The sequence below is a fragment of the Stenella coeruleoalba genome (genome assembly GCF_951394435.1).
Source record: "Stenella coeruleoalba genome assembly, chromosome: 18".
In the NCBI taxonomy this organism is placed as follows: Eukaryota; Metazoa; Chordata; class Mammalia; order Artiodactyla; family Delphinidae; genus Stenella; species Stenella coeruleoalba.
In genome coordinates this window covers 1,175,963-1,201,477 of record NC_137164.1, presented here as the reverse complement: position 1 = coordinate 1,201,477, position 25,515 = coordinate 1,175,963, and the positions used below count along the sequence as shown (strand labels likewise).

Genomic DNA, 25,515 nt, shown 5'->3' with positions numbered 1-25,515 from the left:
GGGCTCTAGAGCGCAGGCTCAGTAGTTGTAGTGCATGGGCTTAGTTGCTCCGCGGCATGTGGGATCTTCCCGGACCAGGGCTTGAACCCCTGTCCCCTGCACTGGCGGGCAGATTCTTAACCACTGCGCCACCAGGGAAGCCCCCAGTCTATGTCTTTTGATTTGTCTATGTCAATTTAAAGTAATTACTGATAGGATGATAGCCATATGAAAATTCTTTTGACCCAAGACCCTCTGATAGGATCTTAGGGACCTACTAGGTATTCTGGGACTTAACAAGTGTCCCCAGGCCACACTTTGAGAACTGCTGCTCTAAAGTATTTCATCAATATGTTTATGTTGACAAGATGTTTATGACTTGACAAAAACAAACAAACCCACACCAAACCTATGTTTCCAAGGAGAAATATATAATATACTCAACTAATCACTTTTGGTTAAGAATAAGTAGGAATAATTTTGCACCCCATGACATCATAGGTGTTAAAGGCATACCCTAAAAGTACAGGGGATGTAATATCTGTGAAATGTTTTTGATTCCAGGAACATTTCGAGCAGATTCTTAGGCCATAAATATTTCTCTTTTGTGTCTAGTGAGAAATTATTGGAATTTGCGCAACTTTCTTCCCTTCTACTTCAGGATATGAAGAGCCTGTGGCTAGGCTGGACTACTACTCCTTACCCCGTCCCGCACCCCCAGGAGAGCGCTACTGTTGCATAGTAAACCAAGAAATAACAAGAGTCAGGCATTGGAGGGGAGGTTAAATTAGTGGGCAAATTCTAGAATCTTCCAACAGTGAAATTCTACAACTCTGCCCTAAAATTCATGGCTCCATTATGGGAGATGTAACTTCAAAATGCTAATTTGATAGGAAGCATACTCATTCTCACATTTAATACTTTTCCTTCTTCCTCTTTCTTAAAGAGTGTCTAGATGTAAAGTTCTTATGTAATTGCACAAAACAAATGCTTTGGAACACAGGGCCCAATCTGAAGCATCATAAGCCTCAAACATTTAATGTCACAAATACTCATTTGTCTACACTTTTGCAGATATATCATGGAACTGCCGTAATTACTATTTGTAGTGGGTAGAGACATTTTGTAATCTTTTGTAGGTTGCTTTATAAAGATCTTCCTTGACTTAGGATGGGATTATGTCCCAATAAACCCATCGTAAGTTGAAAACATCCTAAGGTGAAAATGCTTTTAATACATCGAACCTACCAAACATCACAGCTTAGCCTCCCCTGCCTTAAACGTGGTTAGAACACTTAATATTAGCCTACAGTTGGGCAAAATCATCTGACACAGAGCCTGTTTTAGAATAAAGTGTTGACTGTCTCATGTAGTTTGTTGAACACCGTACTGAAAGTAAAAACCAGAATGGTCTTAACGGTACCAGTGGTTCACCCTCGTGATTGTGCGGCTGACTGGGCTCTGTGCCCCACGAGGGTATATCGGACAGCGCATCGGGACCGCACATCGCAGCCCCGGAAGAGATCAAAAATCGAAGCACGGCTTCCAATGAATATGTAACGCTTTCACACCATCAAGAAGTCGAAAAATCGTTAAGTCCAGACGTCTGTACTTAGTGAAGTATTTATTGAATGCCTACTACATGTTAACCACCTAGTTTCACACAATTCTTAAAGTAAAAAAGGCCATTCACTGCACTCTGCCCTTTTGTAACGAAATAAAAGGTACTTCGTTTCTCAAGCAATAAAAGCCTTGTTAATTCACTTCCTCAACTTCAAGTTGTAGAGATGCCCAATATAAGAAACCCGTTTTTCAATGGAGCTAATAATGCAATTCTGTTGCAGGGACATAAAAAAGGGAAAACCCCAAAGTATGGCTTATTTACCGCTGAAAGAAGAGATAAAGGAAGACGTTAACAGAGGAAACTTAACGGACACCGAAATGAACGTGACTTTCTGTGCAGCCCCAAGAAGCAGAACAGCACCAAGAGCTAGAAACCTACGCGTAAGTAGGTGTCAGCTCAGGACAGAACAAGGTTTCCAGCAGTTGGAGCTGCTGTGGGCGCTGAAACAGTGAGGGGAGGAAGGGTGGGTTCCGAGGTCCCCTAACGGACCTTCCCTCCAGGCTCCACACCGAACATCGCTGCTGCGAGGTCCCCACACGGCACAGCGGGGGCGGCGCGCTCCACCGACTCCGGAAGCTAGGCTGCCCGCCGAGGGGGCTCCGGCCTCGTCCCCGTCCGGTGCCCGCAGCTCGGGGCTGTGTGAGGGGGGGGGGGGGGACGCGAGCGGGGAGGACGCGCGCTCCGCGGGGTCGCAGGCACTTCTAGTCCCGCAGGTCGCCCTGCCCCGGATGGAACGCGGCCGCAGAGGACACGTTCGGGCCGGAGGCGCCCCGGGTCGGGCGGCGGGCGGCGGGCGGGCAAGCGGGCAGGCGGGGACCGGCCCCGGGCAGGGGAGCACCCCGTCGCGCGCCCGCAGCCCTAACCCCGCGACCCCGCGTCGACGTCGGCGGCGGCGACGGCTCCGGCGGGAGCGCGCGAGCCCGGGACGCCGCGCGATTGGCCGGCCGGGCGCCCGCTCCCAGAATGCAGCGCATGGCGCGTCATTGAAGAGAGACCATGATGGCGGCGGCGCTGGGGCCCCCAGAAGTGATCGCTCAGCTGGAGAACGCGGCCAAAGTTCTGATGGTGAGTGGCCGCGTCCCCGCACCCCGCGTCTGCTGCCTCCGGCGGCCCTGCTGCGCTCGGCCTTGGCGCCCGCCGGGCTGGCGGCCGGCCGCGGCCTCCCGGGAGCCCGGGGCTGGAGGGGGCGGCTGGCGTGGCGCAGGACTCTCCCTCCGGCTGTGCGCCTGCCTCCGTGCCCCTGGCCGGACTGTCCCTTCCCTGGGTGTCCGGCGCCCCCGCCGCGCAGCGGAGTGGTGAGCCGAAGGAAAAGGGCTTCTTGCGCCCCAGCCCTCCCGCGCGGGGTCGGGGAGAGGCGGGCGCGAGGTCGGGGGCTTGTGCGCGCCGCTGGGGGGTGGGTGCTGGCCGAGGGCTGGCCCGGCCCCGGTGCTGTTAGCAGCGTTCGTTCCCCTCGTGCCTTCGGGTCCGCGAGTGCTTTCTCCGGCCTGCAGCCACGGCTGGGCAACCGCAGTCGGCCGCACGTGGAAGGACCGGCGGGCGGGCGGGCGGGAGGGAGGGGAATCTTAGGGACCAAGGTCATTGGGGCAAAACTTTGTCTAGTACTGAGCTCTGTGCGGGTCGCGCGTTGAGAAGAGTTGGGTCTACGGTCCTCGTTGACTTCTTTCTTCCCCTTACAGTACAGTGAACAGAGCAATTTAGTGAGTAGGTTATTTACCTACTCGAGGAGTTGAAGCCTTCCACGCAGGGAGTAGAAGTAAGGATAAACCATATTTAGTTACTCAGTAAACTGTATTTGCTGGCTCAGTTTTGTTTTTTGTAAATCATGACTTCCGTGCTTGTAGATCTCTTTGGAAGCTAGAGGCTTATTTGCTTTCTTGAATTGACACAGCCTTTCTAAGAATTGAATGTAGCCAACTTCGTTACCTTTTTGCACCTTTTTTCCCCTTTTGGTTCGGTGTTTGGGTTATGTGTTCAAGCATCATAGTTTAAAATATTTGAACTAATTCTAGCATAGTTTGTAGTTCCTTTTCTCAAGTTTTGTTTTCACACACAACACCAGGTAGCTCGTGAAATTTAGCTCATGAAACTGAGAAGCCTAATTAAAAGCAGGATTTACTTGCTGCATTATGAGCGAAGTTAGGTGCATCGTTTTGTCACAAAAACTGACTTAGAGAACGTTTTCAGACTCTTCCAAGTTAAGTCCAGAAAAAACTAGCTACTATTCCCCCTAAATACAAAGTTTTTAAAATCTCTGACTTACAGCGTTTCCTGAAATATCTGAAAAATTTCTAGGAGCTAGAGGCCCCATTTTCATTAGACTTTGGAAGGAGTATGTGACCCCCAAAACACTGCTTTAGTTCTAAGGTCGATAAGGTAAAAATGTGCCCTTCATCATTGGCCTGAGTATTTTTTTTTTTTTTTTTTGCGGTACGCGTTGTTGTGGCCTCTCCCGTTGCTGAGAACAGGCTCCGGACGCGCGGGCTCAGCGGCCATGGCTCACGGGCCCAGCCGCTCCGCGGCATGTGGGATCTTCCCGGACCGGGGCACGAACCCGCGTCCCCTGCGTCGGCAGGTGGACCCTCAACCACTGCGCCACCAGGGAAGCCCCCTGGCCTGAGTGTTAATTAGCATTTGTGCTTGCTAGGACCTTCTGTCTTCCCTGGCAAAGCTAGTTTTATCACCTATAAGGGAGTAGCTGAGAAGAATCGGAATAAATACTGTTAATTGAGTGCACATTGCCTGCCAGATGCTGTGCTTGATGCTTTACACACTTTGTTAATCCTTGCAGCCGCCTTACAAGGTTGAGAGAGAGCTTAAGGTGGCCCAGGTTATGTAATTACTAAGTGGCTGAATTAGGTCTAGAACTCGCATCTGTCTGGCTCTAATACTCGCTCTCTTTCTACTCTACCTTACCACTTCTCATATGTGTTGTATAGGTATCCATTTACGTACTTTTAAATCTTTCCATAAGAGTATTGAAAAAAATGTTATTAAAAATTGGAAATTCCTGGGAATTCCCTGGCGGTCCATTGGTTAGGACTCCATGCTTCCACTGCAGGGGGCCCGAGTTCCATCCCTGGTCAGGGAACTAGGATCTCACAAGCCTCGAAGCACGGCTGGAAAAAAAAAAAAAAAAGGAAATTCCTTTTTGGAAGTGTCCACTTACTATTTAAAAATGTGGAAGAGTAGCGCTTACTGCATGATTTCTCAGTATGAAAGCTGCATTCCATTTTATTATAATTAACAATAATAGCTCACATTTTATTGGGTGCTTACCGTGTGTGAGGCACTATGCAAGCACTTTGCATATATTACCGTATTTAATCATCAGTGACTCTGGTAGTTATTACTTTCATTTCCATTTTCTGGACTAAGGGACTGAAACGTGTAGATGCTAAGTAATTTACCTGGATTTTCAAGGCAAGTAGCAGAGTGGGGACTCCAGCTCAGCTTTGTCTGTTATCAGCCTGTGGTTCTTGGCCTGTGGGGTAGTGGGACTAGAAAGCAGGTAGATTCATTAATTTGAGGATAGCTAAGATTGTCAAATCTCCTTCAGTTACTTAGCATTAGAAGATTAAAAAAAAAAAAACAGGTGATCGTAGCATTTATCGGGTCTGTGGGTCGGATGGATATCCCTCTAAGGAAATTTTTTTTTTCTTTTTTTTTTTTTGGCCACGCCACGCGGCTTGTGAGACCCTAGTTCCCCGGCCAGGGATCAAACCCGTGCCCCCTGCAGTGGAAGCGTGGAATCCTAACCACTGGACCGCCAGGGAAGTCCTTGAGGAAATCTTGTTTGTATAAAACTGCTGTGTATTTTAGCTGTTAATATGTTTTGGGATTCAAAGTAATTAGTGATGTCTTTCACAATTATGTTTGCTTAATTTTTCCATTTGGTAGTCCATATATTTCTTTCATGAAAATCAGCTTGGAGTTTTAGTGTGTAAAACAATCTCAGGAGATCTTTTCATGCAGAGGTCTTAGGGAGTTCACGATGGGTATTAGAAGGAAATTGTAAGTAAGTTTTTGGGTGCAGACATAACATTTTTGGTAATAGGGTTTATAGCTTTTATCAGCCTCTCTCAGGAAATAGAGACCCTGAAAAAAAAATCTAGTTTAAGTGTTTTGCCTTCCATTCTACGGATGGGGAAACTGAGGTTCAAAGATGTAGAAGTGACTTGCCAAAGGTAGGTCACAGAACAAATTTGTGATAAGAGTGATCCAGAACCTAGATCACCAGACTCCCATTTCAGAACTCTTTTAAAATTTACTTACTCAACCATGTTACTTCTCAAAGTCATATTATAATACTATAAATGTTAAATTTTATTGCTTGATGGGAAATTTCAAAATGTGTTTTTGGTTATTGCAGTTGCTTCACTGTGAACACCTATATTCTTTCCTCTTTAGGTTATTGGATAAGCTGCCAATAAAGTAGTATATTAGACCTTCAGAGTAAAAAAGATGTTTATGGGATTTAGAGATGTAGGTCTCAACATAAAGCCTGATTCCCCGCCCCCCACCCCCAAAGTAGTAATAGGGAGTATTTTCTGTACATGTTTGTGAATACTGCTTAGTCTTCTGATTCAAGACAGTGAGGTTACTTGCTGGAAAATAAATTTGAAGGTGAACAAACTAGAATGAGGAAGGGCTTTTGTAAATTAGTAACAGTATGCACGTGACGCCATCTATTCTGAAAACAGTGTGCAAATGGAGCGTTGTTTAAATAGGTCTTGAAATTTTCTGTTCCAAAAAGATTCCAGTTGTTGGCTTCTGCTGAAGATACCTAACCATGCGTTTTTGAGAGGATATTAAATACATACAGAGTAAGTAAAGTGGACCACACTTCTGTGCTGACGTTCTCAGCAGTGAGAGTGACTGTAAGAACTTATAGCAGGTTACAGTTACAGACCTGAGAATTCGGTGTTGCTGATACATTTTATGTCATTTACAAATTATGACAGTAATACTGGAACATGTTATTTTAAAGTACATCAACAACGCACAATGTACAGAATAACAAGTGTTCCCTCCTTTCCCCACTCTCAGTCCCCTTTCCTAAGCAATCTGTATTAAGTTTGAATATACTGTGACCTTATTTCCTATGCTTTTACAATATACATTATGTAGTGCTTTCTGTATAAATGATACACTGTAAATATTATCCTTGATTTAAAAAAATCTTATCAATGCCTTTCTGAATAGTAAGAAATTCAAGCTGTGCAGAAAGGTATATGGGGAAAGTAAAGGCTCCCTAAGCCCCCATCTCCTCTCTTCAGAGGTCACTGTTCCTTGGGTATCCATCTTGAAGATCTCTGAGCATATAAGAGCACACATATGTTCTTTTTTAAAATAATCAATCAATTTATTTATTTTTGGCTGCATTGGGTCCTCATTGCTGTGCGCAGGCTTTTCTCTAGTTGGGGCGAGCAGGGGCTACTCTTCCTTGCGGTGTGAGAGCTTCTCATTGCGGCGGCTTCTCTTGTTGTGGAGCATGGGCTTTAGGCGCGCGGGCTTCAGTAGTTGTGGTACACGGGCTCAGTAGTTGTGGCTTGCGGGCTCTAGAGCGCAGGCTCAGTAGTTGTGGTGCACGGGCTTAGTTGCTCTGTGGCATGTGGGATCTTCCCAGACCAGGACTCGAACAGGTGTCCCCTGCAGTGGCAGGCGGATTCTTAACCACTGCGCCACCGGGGAAGTCCCTAATGTATTTTTTTACATAAATGAGGTGGTGTGATCCATATCTTCCTGCACTTTTCTTCGTTGACTTCATTGTGGATGAATTTTAAAGAAGTTTATTTCCATTTTCTCCTTTATGTGAATAGATATAAAATAAAGGATGTGTTGGGATTTTACAGACACCATAATGGAGAAACCTAGTATTCTTTTGTTATTAATATTGCATTTGTTTGAACCATAAATCCAAAGAGTGATTTATTTATTGTCTTAAATTTCCTTGGTTTTGCTCCCCTGGCTCCCTTGGATAAAGGGTTGTCCATAACAAGTGTGTGCAGGGACAATATAAAATAATGCAGAGCACATATGTTAATTGATACTTTATAGGAAAGTAATTTCATGTATTTGTTTTAAAGCTGGAATGGATTTTAATAAACCTAAATGCAGCTTCGATGAGAGAGATTCATGATTGGTTTTCATGGCTTTTATTTTGGAATTTGGTTAACATTTTAAAAGCATCTGCAAAAATGTGCTGTAGAGCAATCCCTACCATCTTGTTTGATTTACGTATTCTGCAGCATTTCTGCAGTACACGTGTGCTGGGCACGATGCTGTGTATGCTGAGGAGACAGGAGAAACAGGCCTTGTTTTCAAGGAGAACAAAAGTCTAATGGGGAAGAAAGGCAAAACTATTAGCGAGTATTAGGTGATGTTATAATAGGAGCATATGCTGCTGCTCTGTGAGAGTACAGAGGAGGGACGTCTATCTGAGGCTGAGATGGGACCTAGAGAGGGCTTCTCAAAACCTAGGTGATCCTTAAGCGGAGACATGAAGGACAAATTGGAGTTCTCCAGTTGGATAGGGGTGTCCCAGGTAGAGGGATATATTTGTGTGAAGGCCTGAGAGAACCAAGTGCAGTGTGTTTGGGGACTAGTTGAGCATTTATTTTGTGTTTCCTGAGCCTCTTCTATGTATAAGGTATAGTGCTTTTTGTATGTGTGTGTGCGCGTGCGATCAATAGTGCACGTCATAAAATTAATAATTTTGCTTATAGAGTTTACTTTTCGTATTGAAAAGATTGATTGTATCGTGTAAGCATTTTATTTATTTCAACCTTGTCTTTTCATCTCTGCTGTGGCGCTAGATATTAGACTGGCACTAACAGTTCTTTTTCTCAAAAAACTAGGTAACGGGAAATTTTTATTTAAAATTCAGTTTAATTAAATTTGTATTTTGCAGTTGGATTTGTGTCAAACTCAGCTACCTGGACTATAACCAGTGATCCAAAGAAGAAAGACATTTGAAATCATCCATAGATAACCTAAAGGCAGCTGATAAAATTTAACAGCATTTTATGATTAAAATTCAATAAATTAGGAAATGATGAACATATGATAAAAATAATTATTTGAAACCACCAGTAAATGGAGATAGTCTTACGAGTAAAAGAGGGAGTTCTAATAAAACTATTATTCAACACTTTCTGAAGGGGAGGGCCTAGCTGATACAGTAAGATAAGAAAAAGAAATAAGGGACTTCCCTGGTGGTCCAGTGGCTAAGACTCCGTGCTCCCAATGCAGGGGCCCGGGGTTCGATCCCTCTTCAGGGAACTAGATCCCACATGTTGCAACTAAGAGTTCACACGCCGTAACTAAAGATCCTGCATGCTGCAACTACAAAAAAGAAAAAAAAAGATTCTGCCTACCGCAACTAAAGATCTGCATGCTGCAACGAAGACCCAGTGCAGCCAAATAAGTAAATATCGGAAAGAAAAGTAAAAAGATCATAATTTGCAGGTGATATTCAGAAAGAAGAAATCCAAGGAAATTAACTAAAAGACTATTACTAGAACCAATAGTTGTTTGGTAAGGTGGCCAGATATAAGGCAAATAAACCAATTGTAAGAGTTCCTTTATACCAACAACGGTCAGCCTAAAAATGGAAAAAAATCTCATTCTGTTAAGAATAAAAACTGGAGGAATAAACTGTAGGACACTATTTAATAAGAAACATACAACATTTTTGTGACAAAAACTAGACAGCTTATTTGAAGAATGTAAAAGAAGATCTGAATTAAATGAAGGTTGTGTTCCTCAATTCAAAGAGTTAATCTGGTTAAGGTGGCAGTTCCTTCCTCATTAGGCTATATACTGAATGTAATATTAGTAAAAATCCCTCTTCCCTCCTCACCCTTTTTTGAGGTGGGAGAAAATCTTGACTGATTAATTAGAAAATATATATTATCTGGAAGAATATTGCATGACAGTAACAAAAAACGTTAAGAAAAAGAAGAAAGGAGGGTTTGGGGGAGTTTGTACCCGTTATTGAAATGTATTCAGAAGCTACAGTAATTGCAGGGTTGTGGTGCTGGCGTGGAAAAAGAATGGGAAGTTGGAATAGAGTAGTGCAGAAACAGACCTGTGATTGAGACGATGTTTCAGGCTGTGGATGTATGGAGATGGACAGCGTGTGTGGACGCATAGCAGGCTGCACGTTTGGGAGATGGTCTGGAGGTGTGTTACAGGAGCCTTGAAAGTCTGCATGCCCTCTGACCCAGCTGTTCCACTTCTGCCCCTTCACTCAGCCTCCCGAAATACTTGCATATGGGAAAAGCACTTACTGTAGTGTCTATATACCTTGCTGTAGCAAAGAACTGAAACAGTGTGCATGTCTACTTGGAAGAAATTGTGGTAAATAAAACGTGGTACTCTGTATAGTGGAATATTATGGAACTTTCAAGAAATGTGGGTCTAATATGTGATAGTTTTTTTTGTTTGTTTTTTAATTTTTTGGCTGTGCCGCATGGCATGCGGGGTCTTAGTTCCCTGACCAGGGATCAGACCCGTGCCCCCTGCAGTGGAAGTGTGGAATCTTAACCACTGGACCTCGAGGGAAGTCCCAAATTTAAGTTTTGCTTTTTGGAACTTTCTGGAATTTTTTCCCCAAATATTTTCCATCTGTAGTTGGTTGAATCCTCAGATGTGGAACCTGTGGATTCAGAGGGAAGATGATAATTATTTACAAGTGTAAATTGTAGTACATTTACAGCTCATGATTCTTGCAGAACATTTTTTCTAAAAAGATTGAACTCTTCACATAAATCAGTTTCATGTGAGTTTGAATTTAATTTTAGGTGTAAATTTATGAATATTTTAATGTTCCTGTGACAGTTATTGTTACTTGCAGAGGTTATACAAGAAACCACAAGTAGCTTAATGATTTGTATGTAATTAAAAACGCCCATTTATGTATCCTGTGGTTGTATCTTCAATTGTAGGAAAAAAGTAAAATTGTCTTCCTCATTAATAAATGGTTCATACAGAGCTTTATGTTAAAATAGCATTCTTCTCCATTGAGTGTGACAATCTCTGAATTTAATTTCTATTTCTAAACCTGTAGATGTTTGCTTTGCTGTAGCAATTTGAAAATCAGAGATTCTTTTTAAAAAATATGTGTTTATTATTTGGTTGCACTGGGTCTTAGTTGCGGCAGGTGGGCTCCTTAGTTGCATCTTGCCAGCTCCTTAATTGTGGCATGTGGGATCTAGTTCCCTGATTAGGGGTTGAACCCGGGCCCCCTGAATTGGGAGCACAGAGTCTTAACCACTGCGCCACTAGGGAAGTCTCCAGAGAGAAGAATCAAACTTTTTGAAAAATTCTGATAACTCCCTGAAATGCTTTATTGTGGTGTCCGTGTGTACATTTTTGTTTTGTAGTTTACTGAGAAAGTTTACTGACTTCCTGTCACAGTGCTCAGGCTGGAGAGTTAATGTCTGTGCAGGTGCCTCAGGGATGGGCTCTGGGGAGGGAGATGCAAGCTGGCCTCGCCATGGGTCCGGGTGCTGCTGCCTGCTTGGGCCCAGCTCCCACCCTAGCCACCTTGACCCGGTGCCCCAGGCTGCCTCGAGACACGTGCACGTGTGCCTGGCCACCATCCTGTCCTCACTACTCCCATGCACGCTCCATTGTCCCATTGGGCTTCGCTTACAAAACACAGGTTCAGAGATAAAATGATTAAGAATTTCAGGATGGCGAGCGCAGAGTATTGCATTAAGCATGGGGCCCTGCGGAGAGTTGGGCCCCATGCTACTGCCCCGGTCATACACTGAGGAAGCTGGCCTTGGGCTGCGCAGACTGGGCATCCGTCCACACGTTGGATCTGCTCTCTCCTTCCTGAACCTTACACGCATGGATTCCCTCGGCTTAGAACACCCTTCTCCCTCTTTTGCCTAGTTGACATTTAATTTTTCAGATCTCAGTGTAGGTGTTTGCTTTGACAGGAAAGTCTGACCGCTCTGAACTAGGTTAAATTCTCTTCCCATGGCGCCATTTGCTTTAGTAACATTGATGGCATCCACAGTTTTCTGCTGCTTATTTGATTATATGATTGACTTCTCTGCTGGATTGTAAGCTCCTTGGGAACATGGATTCTGTTTGTTTTTGTTTATCAGTGACTCACTGTTGTGTCTGAAGCATCTAGCACATTGCCTGGCACATAGTGGACATTTGTTCGTAATTTGTGCATGGAAATATGCTGTAAGGGAAGGGTTCCAGAGACAGATTACCCAGGTTTGAACTGAAGTTTTATTACTGCTTTCCCTTTGTGAGGCTTTGGATAAGTTTTTATCTTTCCAGCTTCTTCCTTTTTTTTTTTTTTTTTTTAAATTTATTTTATTTATTTATTTTTGGCTGTGTTGGGTCTTTGCTGCTGTGCGCGGGTTTTCTCCAGTTGCGGCGAGCGGGGGCTACTCTTCGTTGCAGCGCGCGGGCTTCTCATTGTGGTGGCTTCTCTTGTTGCAGGGCACGGGCTCTAGGAGTGCGGGCTCAGTAGTTGTGGCTTGAGGGCTCTAGAGCGCAGGCTCAGTAGTTGTGGCACACGGGCTTAGTTGCTCCGTGGCATGTGGGATCTTCCCGGAGCAGGGATGGAACCTGTGACCCCTGCATTGGCAGGCGGATTCTCAACCACTGCGCCACCAGGGAAGCCCATATTTCCAGCTTCTGAGGACCCTTCTCCCATCTTTTTTTCTGCATCAGCCACACTAGTTCTTTCTCCATCCTTCCCTCTCCTGTCCTTGGTCCTGTCACAGAACCTTTCATACACTGTTCCCTCTGCCTAAAACGCTCTTCCTCTCTCTCACCTGATCCTTCAGGTCTCCCCATAGTCGCTTTCTCAGGAAAGCCTGCCTTAGCTTCTCAGAAAGGTGAGACTCACCTGTCCTATACTTAGATAACACCTGCCCCATCTGGAATTTTACATTTATTTGTGTGGTTAATTAATGCATGTTGGTCTCCCTAGCTAGATGCTAATATGTGTTAGTTTAGGGACCTTGTTTGCACATAGTAGTTGCTTGGTAATATTTGTTGAATGAAAGAAATGAATAAAGGGGGAAGGGAGATGAGCCTAGAGAAATAGGCAGGGGCTGGGCTATGTAAGGTCTTATTTGCACAATAATTAGCTTGGACTCACCCTGTAGTGTGACATGTCAGTTCTGTGGTTTCACTCTGACAGCAGTGTGAAAATCTCATCTGAGGGAAGCAATTTGTGAGGTGGAAGACCAGTTAGGAGGCTGTTAAGTTGTTCTGCAAAGAGATGATGAGACTCTGAACAAAGCCAGGGTGGAAGGGAATATATTAATATTCTTAAAATTTGTTTTACTGCTAAGGTGACTCTTATGGTAAAAAGAGAGTGAATATATATTTGGCGGGAGCTAGGGAGTACACCAAAACAGCTTGTATAAGCTAAAATTTCTCAATTTTTATCTTAAAAAGTTAATAGAGGGACTTCACTGGTGGTCCAGTGGTTAATAAGACACCACGCTCCCAATGCAGGGGGCCCGGGTTCGATCCATAGTCAGGGAACTAGATCCCGCGTGCTGCAACTATGCAACTAAGACCTGGCACAGCCAAATAAATAAAATATTTCAGAAAAGGTTAATAGAAATTTTATTCTAGTCCATAATATATCCATGTTTTAATATAAAATTATTTGACCCCAATCTTGCTGGTCTATCTATATTTTGTGGATTTGTGGCAGGAATTAGAGAACTAATTAGAAAACAACAGTAGTATGATAGTGACCTAATCAGATAAGATGTTAGAAAAATCACCCTATTGCTAGACTAGGCAGCACACATGGAGCAGTGTTGACATTTAGGAATTGAGCAGCAGTAGAACATAGAGAGTCTGGAGCCAGACTGTTTGCATTCCTCTTGACTCCACCCCGTGACTAGCTGTGTGACATTTGGCAAGTCACTTAACCTCTATGCGTCTGTTTCTTCTTCTCTAAACTAGGAAAATAATTATTTCCAGGGAGTTAATGTGTAGATTAAATGATTTCATTTACATTAAAAGGAAAGTGTTTAGAATAGTGCCTCATACATAATAAGTGCTCTATAAGTGATAGCAGTTATTTTGTACATTAATCTATCACATAACATCGCATCAAATCATATGAATCTAGGTAACCTTATAGTAAGCACTCTGTAAATATTTGTTGAATTAATTAAATTTCTTCAAGAGTAGCGTCTTCTATATCTGCACTCTCCAGTGTGGTGGCCAGTAGCCACATGTAGGTGTTGAGCTCTTGAAACGTGCCTTGTGTAGAGGAGGAACTGAATTTTTTACTTTAATTAATTTACATAGTCAGTGGGGGTAGGGACTGCCATATTGGGCTGCGCGAGTCTGGAGTGTGACTGTATCTCTTTGCGTTCATCTTCTGCTCTGTAAATATTGAGTCCAGGTTTCAAATACTCTTCATGGGTCCTGTCTCTACTCCTGGTTGTTACATTCTCACCCTCAAAATGCAGTACTGATTCTAGACATCAGATGAATCTTTAATACATTTTCGCTTATTATTCTGATTCTTTTTCCTGCTTTAGAATCATCAAAACAATACTTTTGAAAACATTGATGGCATTTAATATTTTATTTATGTACGTATGTATGTCTGTGTTGGGTCTTCGTTGCTGCGCGCGGGCTTTCTCTAGTTGCAGCAAGTGGGGGCTACTCTTTGTTGCGGTGCGCGGGCTTCTCATTGCAGTGCCTTCTCTTGTTGGGGAGCACGGGCTCTAGGCGCGTGGGCTCAGTAGTTGTGGCACGTGGGCTCAGTAGTTGTGGCTCGCGGGCTCTAGAGCGTAGGCTGAGTAGTTGTGGTGCACAGGCTCAGTTGCTCCGTGGCATGTGGGATCTTCCCGGACCAGGGCTCGAACCCATGTTCCCTGCATTGGTAGGCGGATTCTTAACCACTGCGCCACCAGGGAGGTCCCAATGGCATATAATATTGATGAACAGAAGATGACCATATTTTTTGCTTCCTAATTGTGAGTCATTTTTATTTTTAGATTTATAGACACCAGTTAGAATGAGCAAGACAATTACTTTTTTTAATTATCTTTGTATACACACCTGCCTTTAGCATTTATCCTTTAATGAACTGTATCAAGCAAACTTTTTACACAGATATCGTAAGAGAGTAAAAAATACTGTCATATCCTTTTAGCAAAACAAGTTGGTTCCAGTTATTGTCACAGAATATTGGGTAATAAAGTAATTCTAGCGTAATGACTGACTGGATGAGAATAGCATGTTTCCTTTTTGTCCTTGGAAGTATATTGTTCATTCACTGATTCTTGAGCTTGAGAAAATTCACCTGGGGCAGGGTTTCTCAGCTTTGTCACTGTTGGTGTTTTGGGCTGGGTTGTGCATTGTAGGATGTTTAGCAGTGTCCCTGCCCTTTATACGCTAGTTGCCAATAGCACTCCCCAGTGTGGCAACCAGAAATGTCTCCAGACATTGCTAGATGTCCCTTGTGGGACAAAGTTGCCTCAGTTGAGAACCACTGATCTAGAATATCAGTATCTCAAGACTCAAGTTCTGAGGTTACACTTATATGATTAGTTTTATCATCGTTAATGGAGTTTGTCTGTTAAAACTTTCTGCAGTGATAGGAATGTTCTGAATCTGTGTTGTCCAGTGTGGTAGCCACCAGACACGAGTGCTATTAAGCACTTGAAATGTGGCCAGTGCAGCCAAGGAACTGAATTTTTTTTTGTTTAATTTAATTTTAACAAATGTGGCTAGTGGCTGCTGTTTCGGACAGTGCAGGTTTAGTGTGCTGCTGTATGTCTTTTTGCATTCAGCTTCTGACTTATCTCTTAATTGTGAAATGCCTTTCCTTATCAGTTTTTTTCTCTTTGTCATTATGGGTAGAAAATTCTCAATTCCCAACACTCTTCAATGAAACCTTAAAAAAAAAAAGACTACAAAGATGGTGTTCCCAGATTTCATTTATACCTTGCTGAAAGATCATGTTATACTCTGAGCAACGTAGTAAAAAAGTTGAGGATAATGTAATAGTGCTGATTGATTTTTATTTTGTTATTGTATTACTTTTCTAGGTGATTTTATCATTTCTTATTTATCTTTTTAATAAATTATTTATTTTATTTAATTTTGGCTGCATTGGGTCTTCGTTGCTGCTCGCGGGCTTTCTCTAGTTGCAGCGAGCGGGGGCTACTCTTTGTTGCAGTGTGCGGGCTTCTCATTGCGGTGTGGCTTCTCTTGTTGCAGAGCACGGGCTCTAGGCGCGCAGGCTTCAGTGGTTGTGACACATGGGCTTAGTTGCTTCGCGGCATGTGGGATCTTTCCGGACCAGGGATCAAACCTGTGTCCCCTGCATTGGCAGGTGGATTCTTAACCACTGCACCAGCAGGGAAGCCCCCATACTCAGTATTTTTGTAGATTATATTCCATTATAGGTTATTACAAGATAATGGCCGTAATTCCCTGTGCTGTACAGTGAATCCTTGTTATCTATTTAACGTAGTTCTTTAATGGAAATATTTTCATTTTTATCTAGAGAGCTGTAGAGGGTGCTATATCATTAGGAATAGTAGTCTGAACTGGCTTTAGCTAATTATAAGAATTCCTTTAGGCAAGAGAATCAAAGTTAATTTTTCTTGGATTTACTTCTTTTTTTTCTATTTTAACTGAAAGTAGAGTAACTAATGTTGCATAATTGATATAGTTTGTAATGAATATTAATCTAATATACCTGGTTATGTTTTTCATCTTCCAGAGTCTTTGAATACAGTTGAAATGATGATTTCCCCACTTTATATTGGTTACAATAACAAAGGTTTATTTTCCTGCCAACTCCCCTCACCCTCCCCTCCCCTCCCAAATTGAGAAATCTGATATTTTGATCTGTATGCTGTATAAGCAATCTCTTCTCCTTCTCTTCAGATGGGTCTCAGTAAGGTCAAAGATAACCTTTGAAAGTATATTTTAGTAATGTATATTTTAGGTAGCGCTGTTCAGAAGAGTATTATCTTTGGAAGAAAGACTGTTAGAACAAAATGGAATTTAAAAACCTGAGCAGACTTTTAGGAGCTGTTTTTGTTGAGAGAGAAGGCTGGCTTTTCTGGCTGATTAATTGATTATTCAGAAAGGAGTTTGGTAAACTCCAAACTTCGCTGTTCCTAATTTTTCTGGTTTAATAGTGATTTTAGAAAACTAGAGGTAGAATTATCTGATAATATTTCTATCTTAAAGGATTGTTTTTAGAAGTTCAATTTTTAGTAATTTTGGATTCATTTTCACCAGGGCTGAAGAATAGAAATTATTTGAACTTGGTCAGTTTAGATGGAGTGGTATATTTCGGAATAAAAGGCAGTGAGTAGGCTATGTTTTTTTAAAAAATTACAAAAAGATGTTAAATAAATATATCTTTCTTAAATGTAGGCAACTTGAAAGGATTCTGATCCAAACCTTGTCAGGAATTTGTTTCTTTTCCCTGAAACTGTATTTTAAATATTTATCATGAAGTTAAATACTATAGTTACTTAAGAAAAATTAAGCAAGAATTTGTACTCCCGTAGTCCCCTGAAAGTGAAAGTATTTCTCTTGTTGTGGGTAAAAGGATTGCTATTGTTCAAGCTTCCTTATTAAACAAGTGTGCTCTGTGTTTGTGTTTGTTTTTAAATCTCAAGGCACCACCTTCCATGGTTAACACTGAGCAGCGCCAGCATGCTGAGCATATATTCTTATCATTTAGGAAATCAAAATCACCATTTGCAGTTTGCAAGCATATTTTGGGTAAGTGTTTACTTTAAAAATACCTAGTTTTTCTATCTTGAACTTTAGATATTTTAAATTCCTTTAAAAATAAGCAGGTTTGTACAGTTATAATTTTCCATTAATAATCATTCCACTGAAGTGGCTTTAAAGATATTCCATAAAGCCAGAGAGAAAACTCTGATTTTGCTTTGGATTTTTCTTCCTTAAATAAAACATTCAATAAGTTGTTTTATTATTGACCGTAATATCAAGGCTGTTAATGGTGGGAGGAAAATCTAATGTTTTTTCTGTTGTTTTCAAGTATGATATCACTTACAGGAAATGTACTATAACGTATTCCAGTGTTTTAAAATTAAGATTATTTTGGGGGGTTTCTACAGTTTCTTTTAGTTGTTTTTTCATCATTTTTTAAAAACCATGTAGTTTGTACTCAGCTCGCTTAGTGAATATTGGTTAGTTATGTGTAGGATCTTCATCGTATGTCCTAAAATGAAGCATTGATTTTTAAGTCTTGTAAAAAATGTTTTGTGAGTACCTTATGTCTGACATATGTATGGAAGTGATCTCTTTCCTTTAAAAATTATCACAGAAGTCATAACTTATTCAGAGATGGCATTTTCTCTGCCTCTTAGGTATTTTTCAATAATAGTTAAGAGAGATTTCATTGGTTATTGTTATTTTATAATCTGATAATTGTTGGCTGTTTTTCTTAATTGGAGCCACTTTTTTTGTAACCCATATTGAAGGCTTAGAAAAGGAGGCTATTTGAGTTGTCCATGACCACAGAATTGGTTAGTTGAGTGTTAGAAACTAAACTATCTGACCTTTTATCCTTGTGCTTTTAGGAAGACTAATCCGTAGCCACCAGCACTCTGGTTTCTGGATGGAAACAGCCTGCCATTCCAGCTCTGTGTGCAGAGTGCTCTCCAGCTCAGGGCTGGGGCGAGGACTGTGGGGCTCAGTGGGCAGGGCCGGGCGCCAGGGTGCCTGCGGCCTGGAAGCAGCTTGAGGAAGTCACTTCACCTCTCAGGCCCTTTTTTCATCTGTGAAATGGGCATAATGATGTCGTTTGCCTTAAATGGACTTGACTGTCTTAAGTCGTAGTGAGGTGCAGATGTAGTAACATATGAAAGCACTTTGTGAACAGTCATGTAAATGTCATTGCCCTGTTACTTCATTTCAGATGGCCTTTGAAAAATGCTCTGTCCTCTGCACGGAGCTAGCATCGGCGGTAAAGGCGGCCTTGTCTCCTTCAGGAGTTAGATCTTACATTAGAGAAGCAGTTTAATAACCACCTTTAATTCTAAACGAGGCGGGGATTTTTGTTTTTCGGGTTTTTTTGAGTAGTCTGTTTTTATACTCGGTTGAATTTGCTTCTGGCACTAAGGAAATTTGTTATCTTGTGGAGAATAACTCAGTGTTAAATTAAAAGAAGCAAAACTAAACATCATTAAGAATTTAAGGGAGCCTTACTTCATCCTTACTGCCTTGAAACTGCTGAGCATTAATAGATGTAGAAACCTCAGATGATCTGAGTCTGGCTCTTGTGGCTGTGCCCTCGCTGCATAAACAGGGTCCCAGCGGTGTTTCATCTGACTTCCGACTGACTGTGACTCAGTTGTCCTTCTGTGCTAGCTGGAAATACCCGATCTAAGTGATAAGTATGTTATTAGAGTGTATTTGTTTATACCACTCTTTCCTTTTTAGAGTATGTATATTTTATGAAGAACTATTGCTTTGTTATGATGTGAGCTTGTTTTAGAATACTTTTGTTTTCCTGATAAAAATTTCTAAAGAATAGTATTGCTAGTTCCAGCCGCGCTATTGGAAGCAGTTTGGGTTTTGAGACGTTAACTGTTTAAAAGGTTGGGTGCATGTGTAATAAGCATAATCATTAATGTACTGCAAAGCCTTGTGTTACATTAATGTTTACATCTACACTTCACAGAAAATCTTAACTCCTTACTCAGTTGCCACCAGCCCAGAAAGGTTAATTCCTCTAAGAAGACTTCTCATGCACGTGGCAGTCGATCGCAATCCAGAATTTTCACATTCTTATTTCGGGATTATAAGTCATTTTTATAGAATGTCTGGGTGATAGATTCTAATGAAGGGGAGACTTTCTCTTGGATGCTTCCCTTTTCTGGCCTCTTAAAATTCTTCCTTCCCACTTCTAACTTAAGTTTTATTATGTTTCTCATTTTATCTCATTTCTTTCTCGTCTTATTCTTTTGTTTTCACTGTAGTTTTAATTTCTTTGCTCTTTTCTGTGTGTTTGTGTGCGTGCGTGCGTGTGCATGTTGCATGCTTGTGCGTTTTGTTAGAAGAGCACTTTCAGACCTCTTGGCCTCAGAAGTCTTTGGCACTTAGGAATTTACCAGTTTTATAGGGTCAGGTGTTCCTTCAAAAAACCTGTGAATTCTGCTCTTGTTAAAGAAATACCCCCAGACCTTGAGGGGTCGGTCCAGCACTTCTGGAGCTAACTTAGCAGCTTCCTTTTGCCCTTTTCTCAGGGAGAAAAGGATTTCTTTCGTTTCTTATCTTGGAGGTAGCCGAGACAAAACAGAACGAGCCTGAGACTTATTCCATTACTGTTGGTGTGCTTGTGTGTGTCACTGTGCAGCTTACGTTGCCTCTGCTTTGGACAGGAGCCCCAGGGCCGGAGAGGGGAGCGTAGTTGCCGGAAGCCAGAACGCAGTGCTCTTCCTCTTGGCCCTTACTTTCACTCTCGCTTTAGTCTTCCTGGCTCGAATTCAGATGGCCGACAAGATGTGTGTGAATTTTATTTACGTAATTATTATTAAAGAGTTACTGTGGTAGGAAGTGAAAGCTTCCTGCTAAAGTGGCTTAAACTAAACTGTCGTCTAAACAGTGTCCTAGTCAGTGGGAAATCATCCCTAAGAGTATTAGAATTCTAGATGAACTGTGAGTTCTGCACAAGGACCTTGCAATTTGGAGCATCTTTCCAGCAGGAAGCAAGAATAAGGCTCCTGTGTGTGTCAAGTCCTCATCCTCCACTGGCAGGCTTCCGGAGCTCCGGCGAGCATCTTCTGCACATTTCTGTTGTGTTTAAGTGCAGTCTATGAAGGCCAATGGCAGTTTTTATGAGGAAGTGTAATTTATTAGGTTAGGAAAACTTTTAATTTTGGAATCTGGCTTCTTTTTTTCAGATTCCTCCATTCTTAGAGACAGTTTCTTATAGGAATAGTAATTTAGAGATCTTCATTGATACCAGACAGAGAAATCTAAGGAAAAGAGGTATCTTGAAAACTTCTGAATGTGATTTACTTTCTGTAATTGTACCCCTACTGACCCTTGCAAAAAAGGGGAGGGGGCAGAAAAAAGCTAGGCTGTAAGCACAGGGAGTTAGACAGGAGCGTGTTTCCTTGCTCACGAGAAGCAGGAGTATGTGCTGGGCCTTGTCTAGTTGGCACCTGCGCTTAGGGCAAGGCGCGTGTCACCAGAGGACACCACCCAGCCACGCGGGCTGCAGTTTCCTCTCACAGTCAAGTGCAGGGATCGGATTAGATGATCTTCGGAGTTCTATTTCTAAAATTCTATGAGTCCCTACAATTTTGCTTCCTTGTTAAAATCCATGGTTAAGAATTTCAGGTCCTTAAAATGTTTACGATTTCAGTAGAAAGTACAGATAGGCAAACAACCATCATTTTCTTTCAAGAAGAGGTTTATAATAAGAGATGATTTGAATTACCTTTATGAGGCAGTACCATATTTCTCCTTAGTGAGCAAAATAGATAGAACTGGTTTCTGTTTCCAGTCCTCTTTGAATAAAACACTTTTTGTTTTTCTCCTGGAACTTTAAACACATCTTTTTATAATAGGTTTACATTTTTGGAAGCTGTTGCTTTATTTATTCATTATATTTTAAGGTTTCTAAATTTTTGTGAGTTCTGATTACCATCTCAATTAGAATTCATGTTAAGATGGCATGGACTAATCAGACTTAAAAAAAAATAAAGGTCCAGATTGGTTCCTCTTACTAGTTTTAATATGTTCAAAACTCCCGTGCTGCAGTCTAGTGTGATAGGAATTGATGTAGGCATACCTTTTCTCGCACGTTTTTATAGAAAATTGTGTCAAGATCACTTGTAATATTTTTAAATGATCTGTGCTTGAAATGGAGAGAAAATGATGTGCCTGCCTGTATCTTCATACTCTTCTGAGAAGTTCTTGAAGGTGTTATTCTGTGCCTAGAGGTATTTCTCGGGCTTCCAGGCACTCCTGTCTAGTGATCTTGGCAAATACCCAGGAGTTGAATCAGACTCTGCATGGGTTTCGCATGATGGTTATTTTGTAGAGCTTCAAAAAATTTCTGCTTTTTCTTGACTTCATTTTGACTGTTTCTCCCTTTTGATAATGCTATTTGGAAACTGATTGTAGTGGTATTGCTGAATTAAAGAAAAAATAGAAAATTAATGTAAAATATTTCTTCAGTATGTTAATTTTCTATTTTTTTCCCCTCCTGATTCAGTTCTTAGTTCGGATACTGTAACTTGCTAGTTAAAGCTGGATCTTTCTGAGTGTAGCTTTGGGATTTTACTCAGTTTGATCAGTATTGCAATCAGAAAATGCACAAGAACTTCTCACCTTGTGTAAATGTGATCCCCCCCCCTTTTTTTTTTAACATTTTGAGAAAATGAACATGATTGTGTTTATTTCTGAACTTGCTATTGGAGATGGGCCATCCTGCTGAAAGCTTAATTAATTACTGAACAAACATATTTTGACAGCATGGCTCCTCGCAGATAGTAATGTTCAAAGACTAGTTTATTAGATACTTTTCTGATACAAAGTTCTGTTTTGCACAGGGTGAGAATCTCTTAGGAAATTTTCTGATTGCTTTATATTTTTATTTTATTTTTTTTAAAGCTGTGTTATTTTTTAGTTCTTCATGCTTTGGAAGTAACAGTTGAAGAGAGGTGAGGAAAGTTTGTGAAAATTGTGATCGGTGATTAGCTGCCACCTGCCTGAGGTGTCTTCTGAGAGGAACTAACCTCTTTGTGGTGCTAGAGCAAAGGTCACTGGATAAAAAAGGAACAGGTAACCATCTCATTCCTTGTCTGAAAGTTCTCTTTAAAATTAAGAAATGCAGAATGTTCAGGGGAAGGTGAGCTGCTGTTTGAAGAAAGTGTCTGTTTCCTCCTTAGAAACGAGTAAGGTAGACTACGTCCTCTTTCAAGCTGCCACAGCCGTCATGGAGGCCGTTGTCCGCGAGTGGATCCTCCTGGAGAGAGGGAGCGTCGAGTCACTGCGCACATTCCTCTTAACCTACGTCTTACAGAGGCCTCAGTAAGTGCGCAGGGGAGGCGCCGCCAGACGCTTCCCTGAGCCATCCTTTGGGATGCTTTTTCCTTTACTTTTTAATGATTGACATTTATGGTTAAGCTCTTTGTGGGCTTGTATTTTAAAAACCCACACACGATTGTAGGTTGTTTGGGGACTTAATGAAAGAATACTTTTTAATTTAAGCTTGTGTCACTGGGTTTTTTTTTTTTGAAGAGATTGTGCTTCGATGTTAGGGTTTTTTGTTGTTGTTTAGTTCCGGGATTTTGGTTATAAATAAAAGTTAATCTTTGACTCTGTCGAAAATCCTTTATACTTAACTTGATCTTCTTTTGGTTCTTGGTATGTATTATAAGACGTAAGTGAGTAGCCAGGAGGGTGAGGGGAGATCAGGCACCATTATCAAACCAAACGTTACATGTATATATATGTGTCGATACATAGAAACGTGCATTGAAAAGGTTGTAGAAGAAAAAGTACCAGATTCTTTAATGATTTTTTTTGGATAGGGGATCAGATTTGAGGAATGGGATGAAAGTGAATTTTCTTTTTATATTATACACGTATTGTTTAAAAAATTTACAAGATTGTATGTATTCATTGCTTGTATGATTTAAAAACAAATGAGGAAAACTATTAGCCGTACAACTTTGGGAGAAATTCATTTACTCTGTATCTTTTTTTTTAAAGTCCCCTTAATTCCAAGTTGTCTTCTAAGACGAGGCAGCGTACATTGTATGTATGCAGTTTGTGCCGTTGAATACTTTTTTCATAGATACTTAGTTTCACACTCAGTGAAGAAAATGTTACATAATCAGAAATGCTGGCAATTCGGAATGTTGATTGACGGCAATAAAGATGCATAAAACTTTCGAGCGTGCTGTCATACCTTTGTTCCTGCTGACTTCACTGACAGCCTCTGAGTTCATAATATTTGATAATAATTACTGGCATGACTTTTGCACTCAGTAAAGTGCTAATAAGTGCTTCACATATCGAAAAATGTATGAGAGGAAAAAACCAAGTGTTACTTAGCCTATTAGCATTACAGGTTTAATGGACAGCGTGTTCCAGGGATGAGCAGGTATACATATCTCTGAGTGAGGGTGTGGCTTATTTTTTCTGATTTTAACAGAATAAGGAAAACTTGCCCCCATTTCAAACCTTTCTCTTCTCCTTCATGCTGGTTTTCTTCCTTTATTTACATTTTAATCCGTTGTTTAATGAACCCTTTTGGGTGGATACCAACTTGCCCTGGAGCTGCTGATTTATCACAGCCCCACCTCCACCCCCCACTGAGCTCGGCCGGTTTCAGCTGTGTTTATGGCTGTGTTTATGCATGTCATCTCTTGTGTCATCCAGAATCATCTCACTGTAATAATTTTGATTCAGGAGTTATTTTAGAGTTGATTGTAGGGTTCCACATTGAAATAGTTCACTTATATATTGTCTCCCAAACTCTTTCTTTTTTTTGCTGTGCAGCTTGTGGGATCTCAGTTCCCCCACTAGGGACTGAACCTGGGCCATGGTACTGAAAGCCCAGAATCCTAACTACTAGGCCACAGAGAACTCCCCCAAACTTTTATTTTGGAAAAAAGAAAAAAAAAGTTTTCAGCCAAGTTGAAAGAGTAGTACTGGGAATAGTACTGGGAACACTCACGTGCCCTCTCCCTAGTAGAGGCTCAGCCAGCATTCAGTGATACTACATCCCTGAAGACTGCAGCATGTCTCTTCTAAGAGATCATCTCAATACTCCTGATATAATTACTATATTTATATTATTTAATATAATTCTGACCTCATATTTTGATATTCCCAATGTTCTGGAAAATGCTGTTTATATCCTTTTCCTCCTTTATAGGTTACTTTTTTGATCCAGGGTTTAGCCTCAGATTACATGTTGTATTTAGTTGTTGTGTCTCCTTTTTTTTTTTTTTTTTTTTTTTTTTTTTTTTTTGCGGTACGCGGGCCTCTCACTGCTGTGGCCTCTCCCATGGCTCACGGGCCCAGCCGCTCCGCGGCATGTGGGATCTTCCCAGACCGGGGCACGAACCCGTGTCCCCTGCATCGGCAGGCGGACTCTCAACCAGTGCGCCACCAGGGAAGCCCTGTGTCTCTTTTAATCTAGAATAATTCTGCCTTTTTTTTGTCTTTCATGACACAGACATTTTAATCTTGTAGAATGTCCGATGAATGGATTAGAGTCAAGTTAAAACTTTTGGTGCTCTGCATGGGTAGAATGCTACAATACTGTAGAATACAGTATTCTATACTGTAGAATACTAAGTACGTAATGTTCTCTACTTCCCATTGCATGCATGGAAGTTTTCCTTTTCTATTTTTTCCTCCTAATTGTGATTAAAATTTGCACAGAGTGAAATGCAGGGTACACTTTTTAATTTTTATTTATTTTATTTTTTGGCCACACTGCATGACATGTGGAATCTAGTTTCCTGACCAGGGATCAAACCCACACCCCCTGCATTGGAAGTGCAGAGTCTTAACCACTGGGCCACCAGGGCACACTTTTTTAAAGGCAGTATGGCATAGTGGTTGAGAAAGGGGCTGTGAGTCCCCCTCTGCCACTTAACTCCATGACCGTGGGCAAATTATTTAACCTCTCTGTGCATTAATTTTCTGATTATTAAATGGAGTGAATAACAGTACTGATAGTACTTTACTAAAAAGATTGTGAGGATTAAGTGTACTAATTTTTGTGAAGTTAGTTTATATAAAGACAGGTCATAGGCACTCAATAAATGTTGGGTATTATTATTTATTTTCCTAGTAATTTATAATTTTTGCCAGTAACAATGTTTAAAGCTAGCTTTATGTACATTTCTAGTAGCAGTCAGTGTGTT

The 25,515-nt window shown here is 41.4% G+C and overlaps 1 protein-coding gene across 5 annotated transcripts in view; it reads left to right on the top strand.

Annotated features, from left to right (window-relative positions):
• Window positions 1-2,496: 2,496 nt before the first annotated feature.
• Window positions 2,497-25,515, top strand: part of XPO4 (exportin 4) — a 104,832-nt gene continuing 81,813 nt past the window's right edge. For 2 of the 5 annotated variants that reach the window (XM_079902867.1, XM_079902869.1), the window contains exons 1-3: window positions 2,497-2,668; window positions 17,263-17,368; window positions 22,519-22,660. In XM_079902867.1, coding sequence (XP_079758993.1) covers window positions 2,600-2,668; window positions 17,263-17,368; window positions 22,519-22,660 — 317 coding nt within the window. In that variant the 5' untranslated portion in view covers window positions 2,497-2,599. Of the gene's footprint in view, window positions 2,669-17,262; window positions 17,369-22,270; window positions 22,412-22,518; window positions 22,661-25,515 lie in introns of those variants that run through there. The other 3 variants (XM_079902865.1, XM_079902866.1, XM_079902868.1) reach the window with 3 other exon arrangements.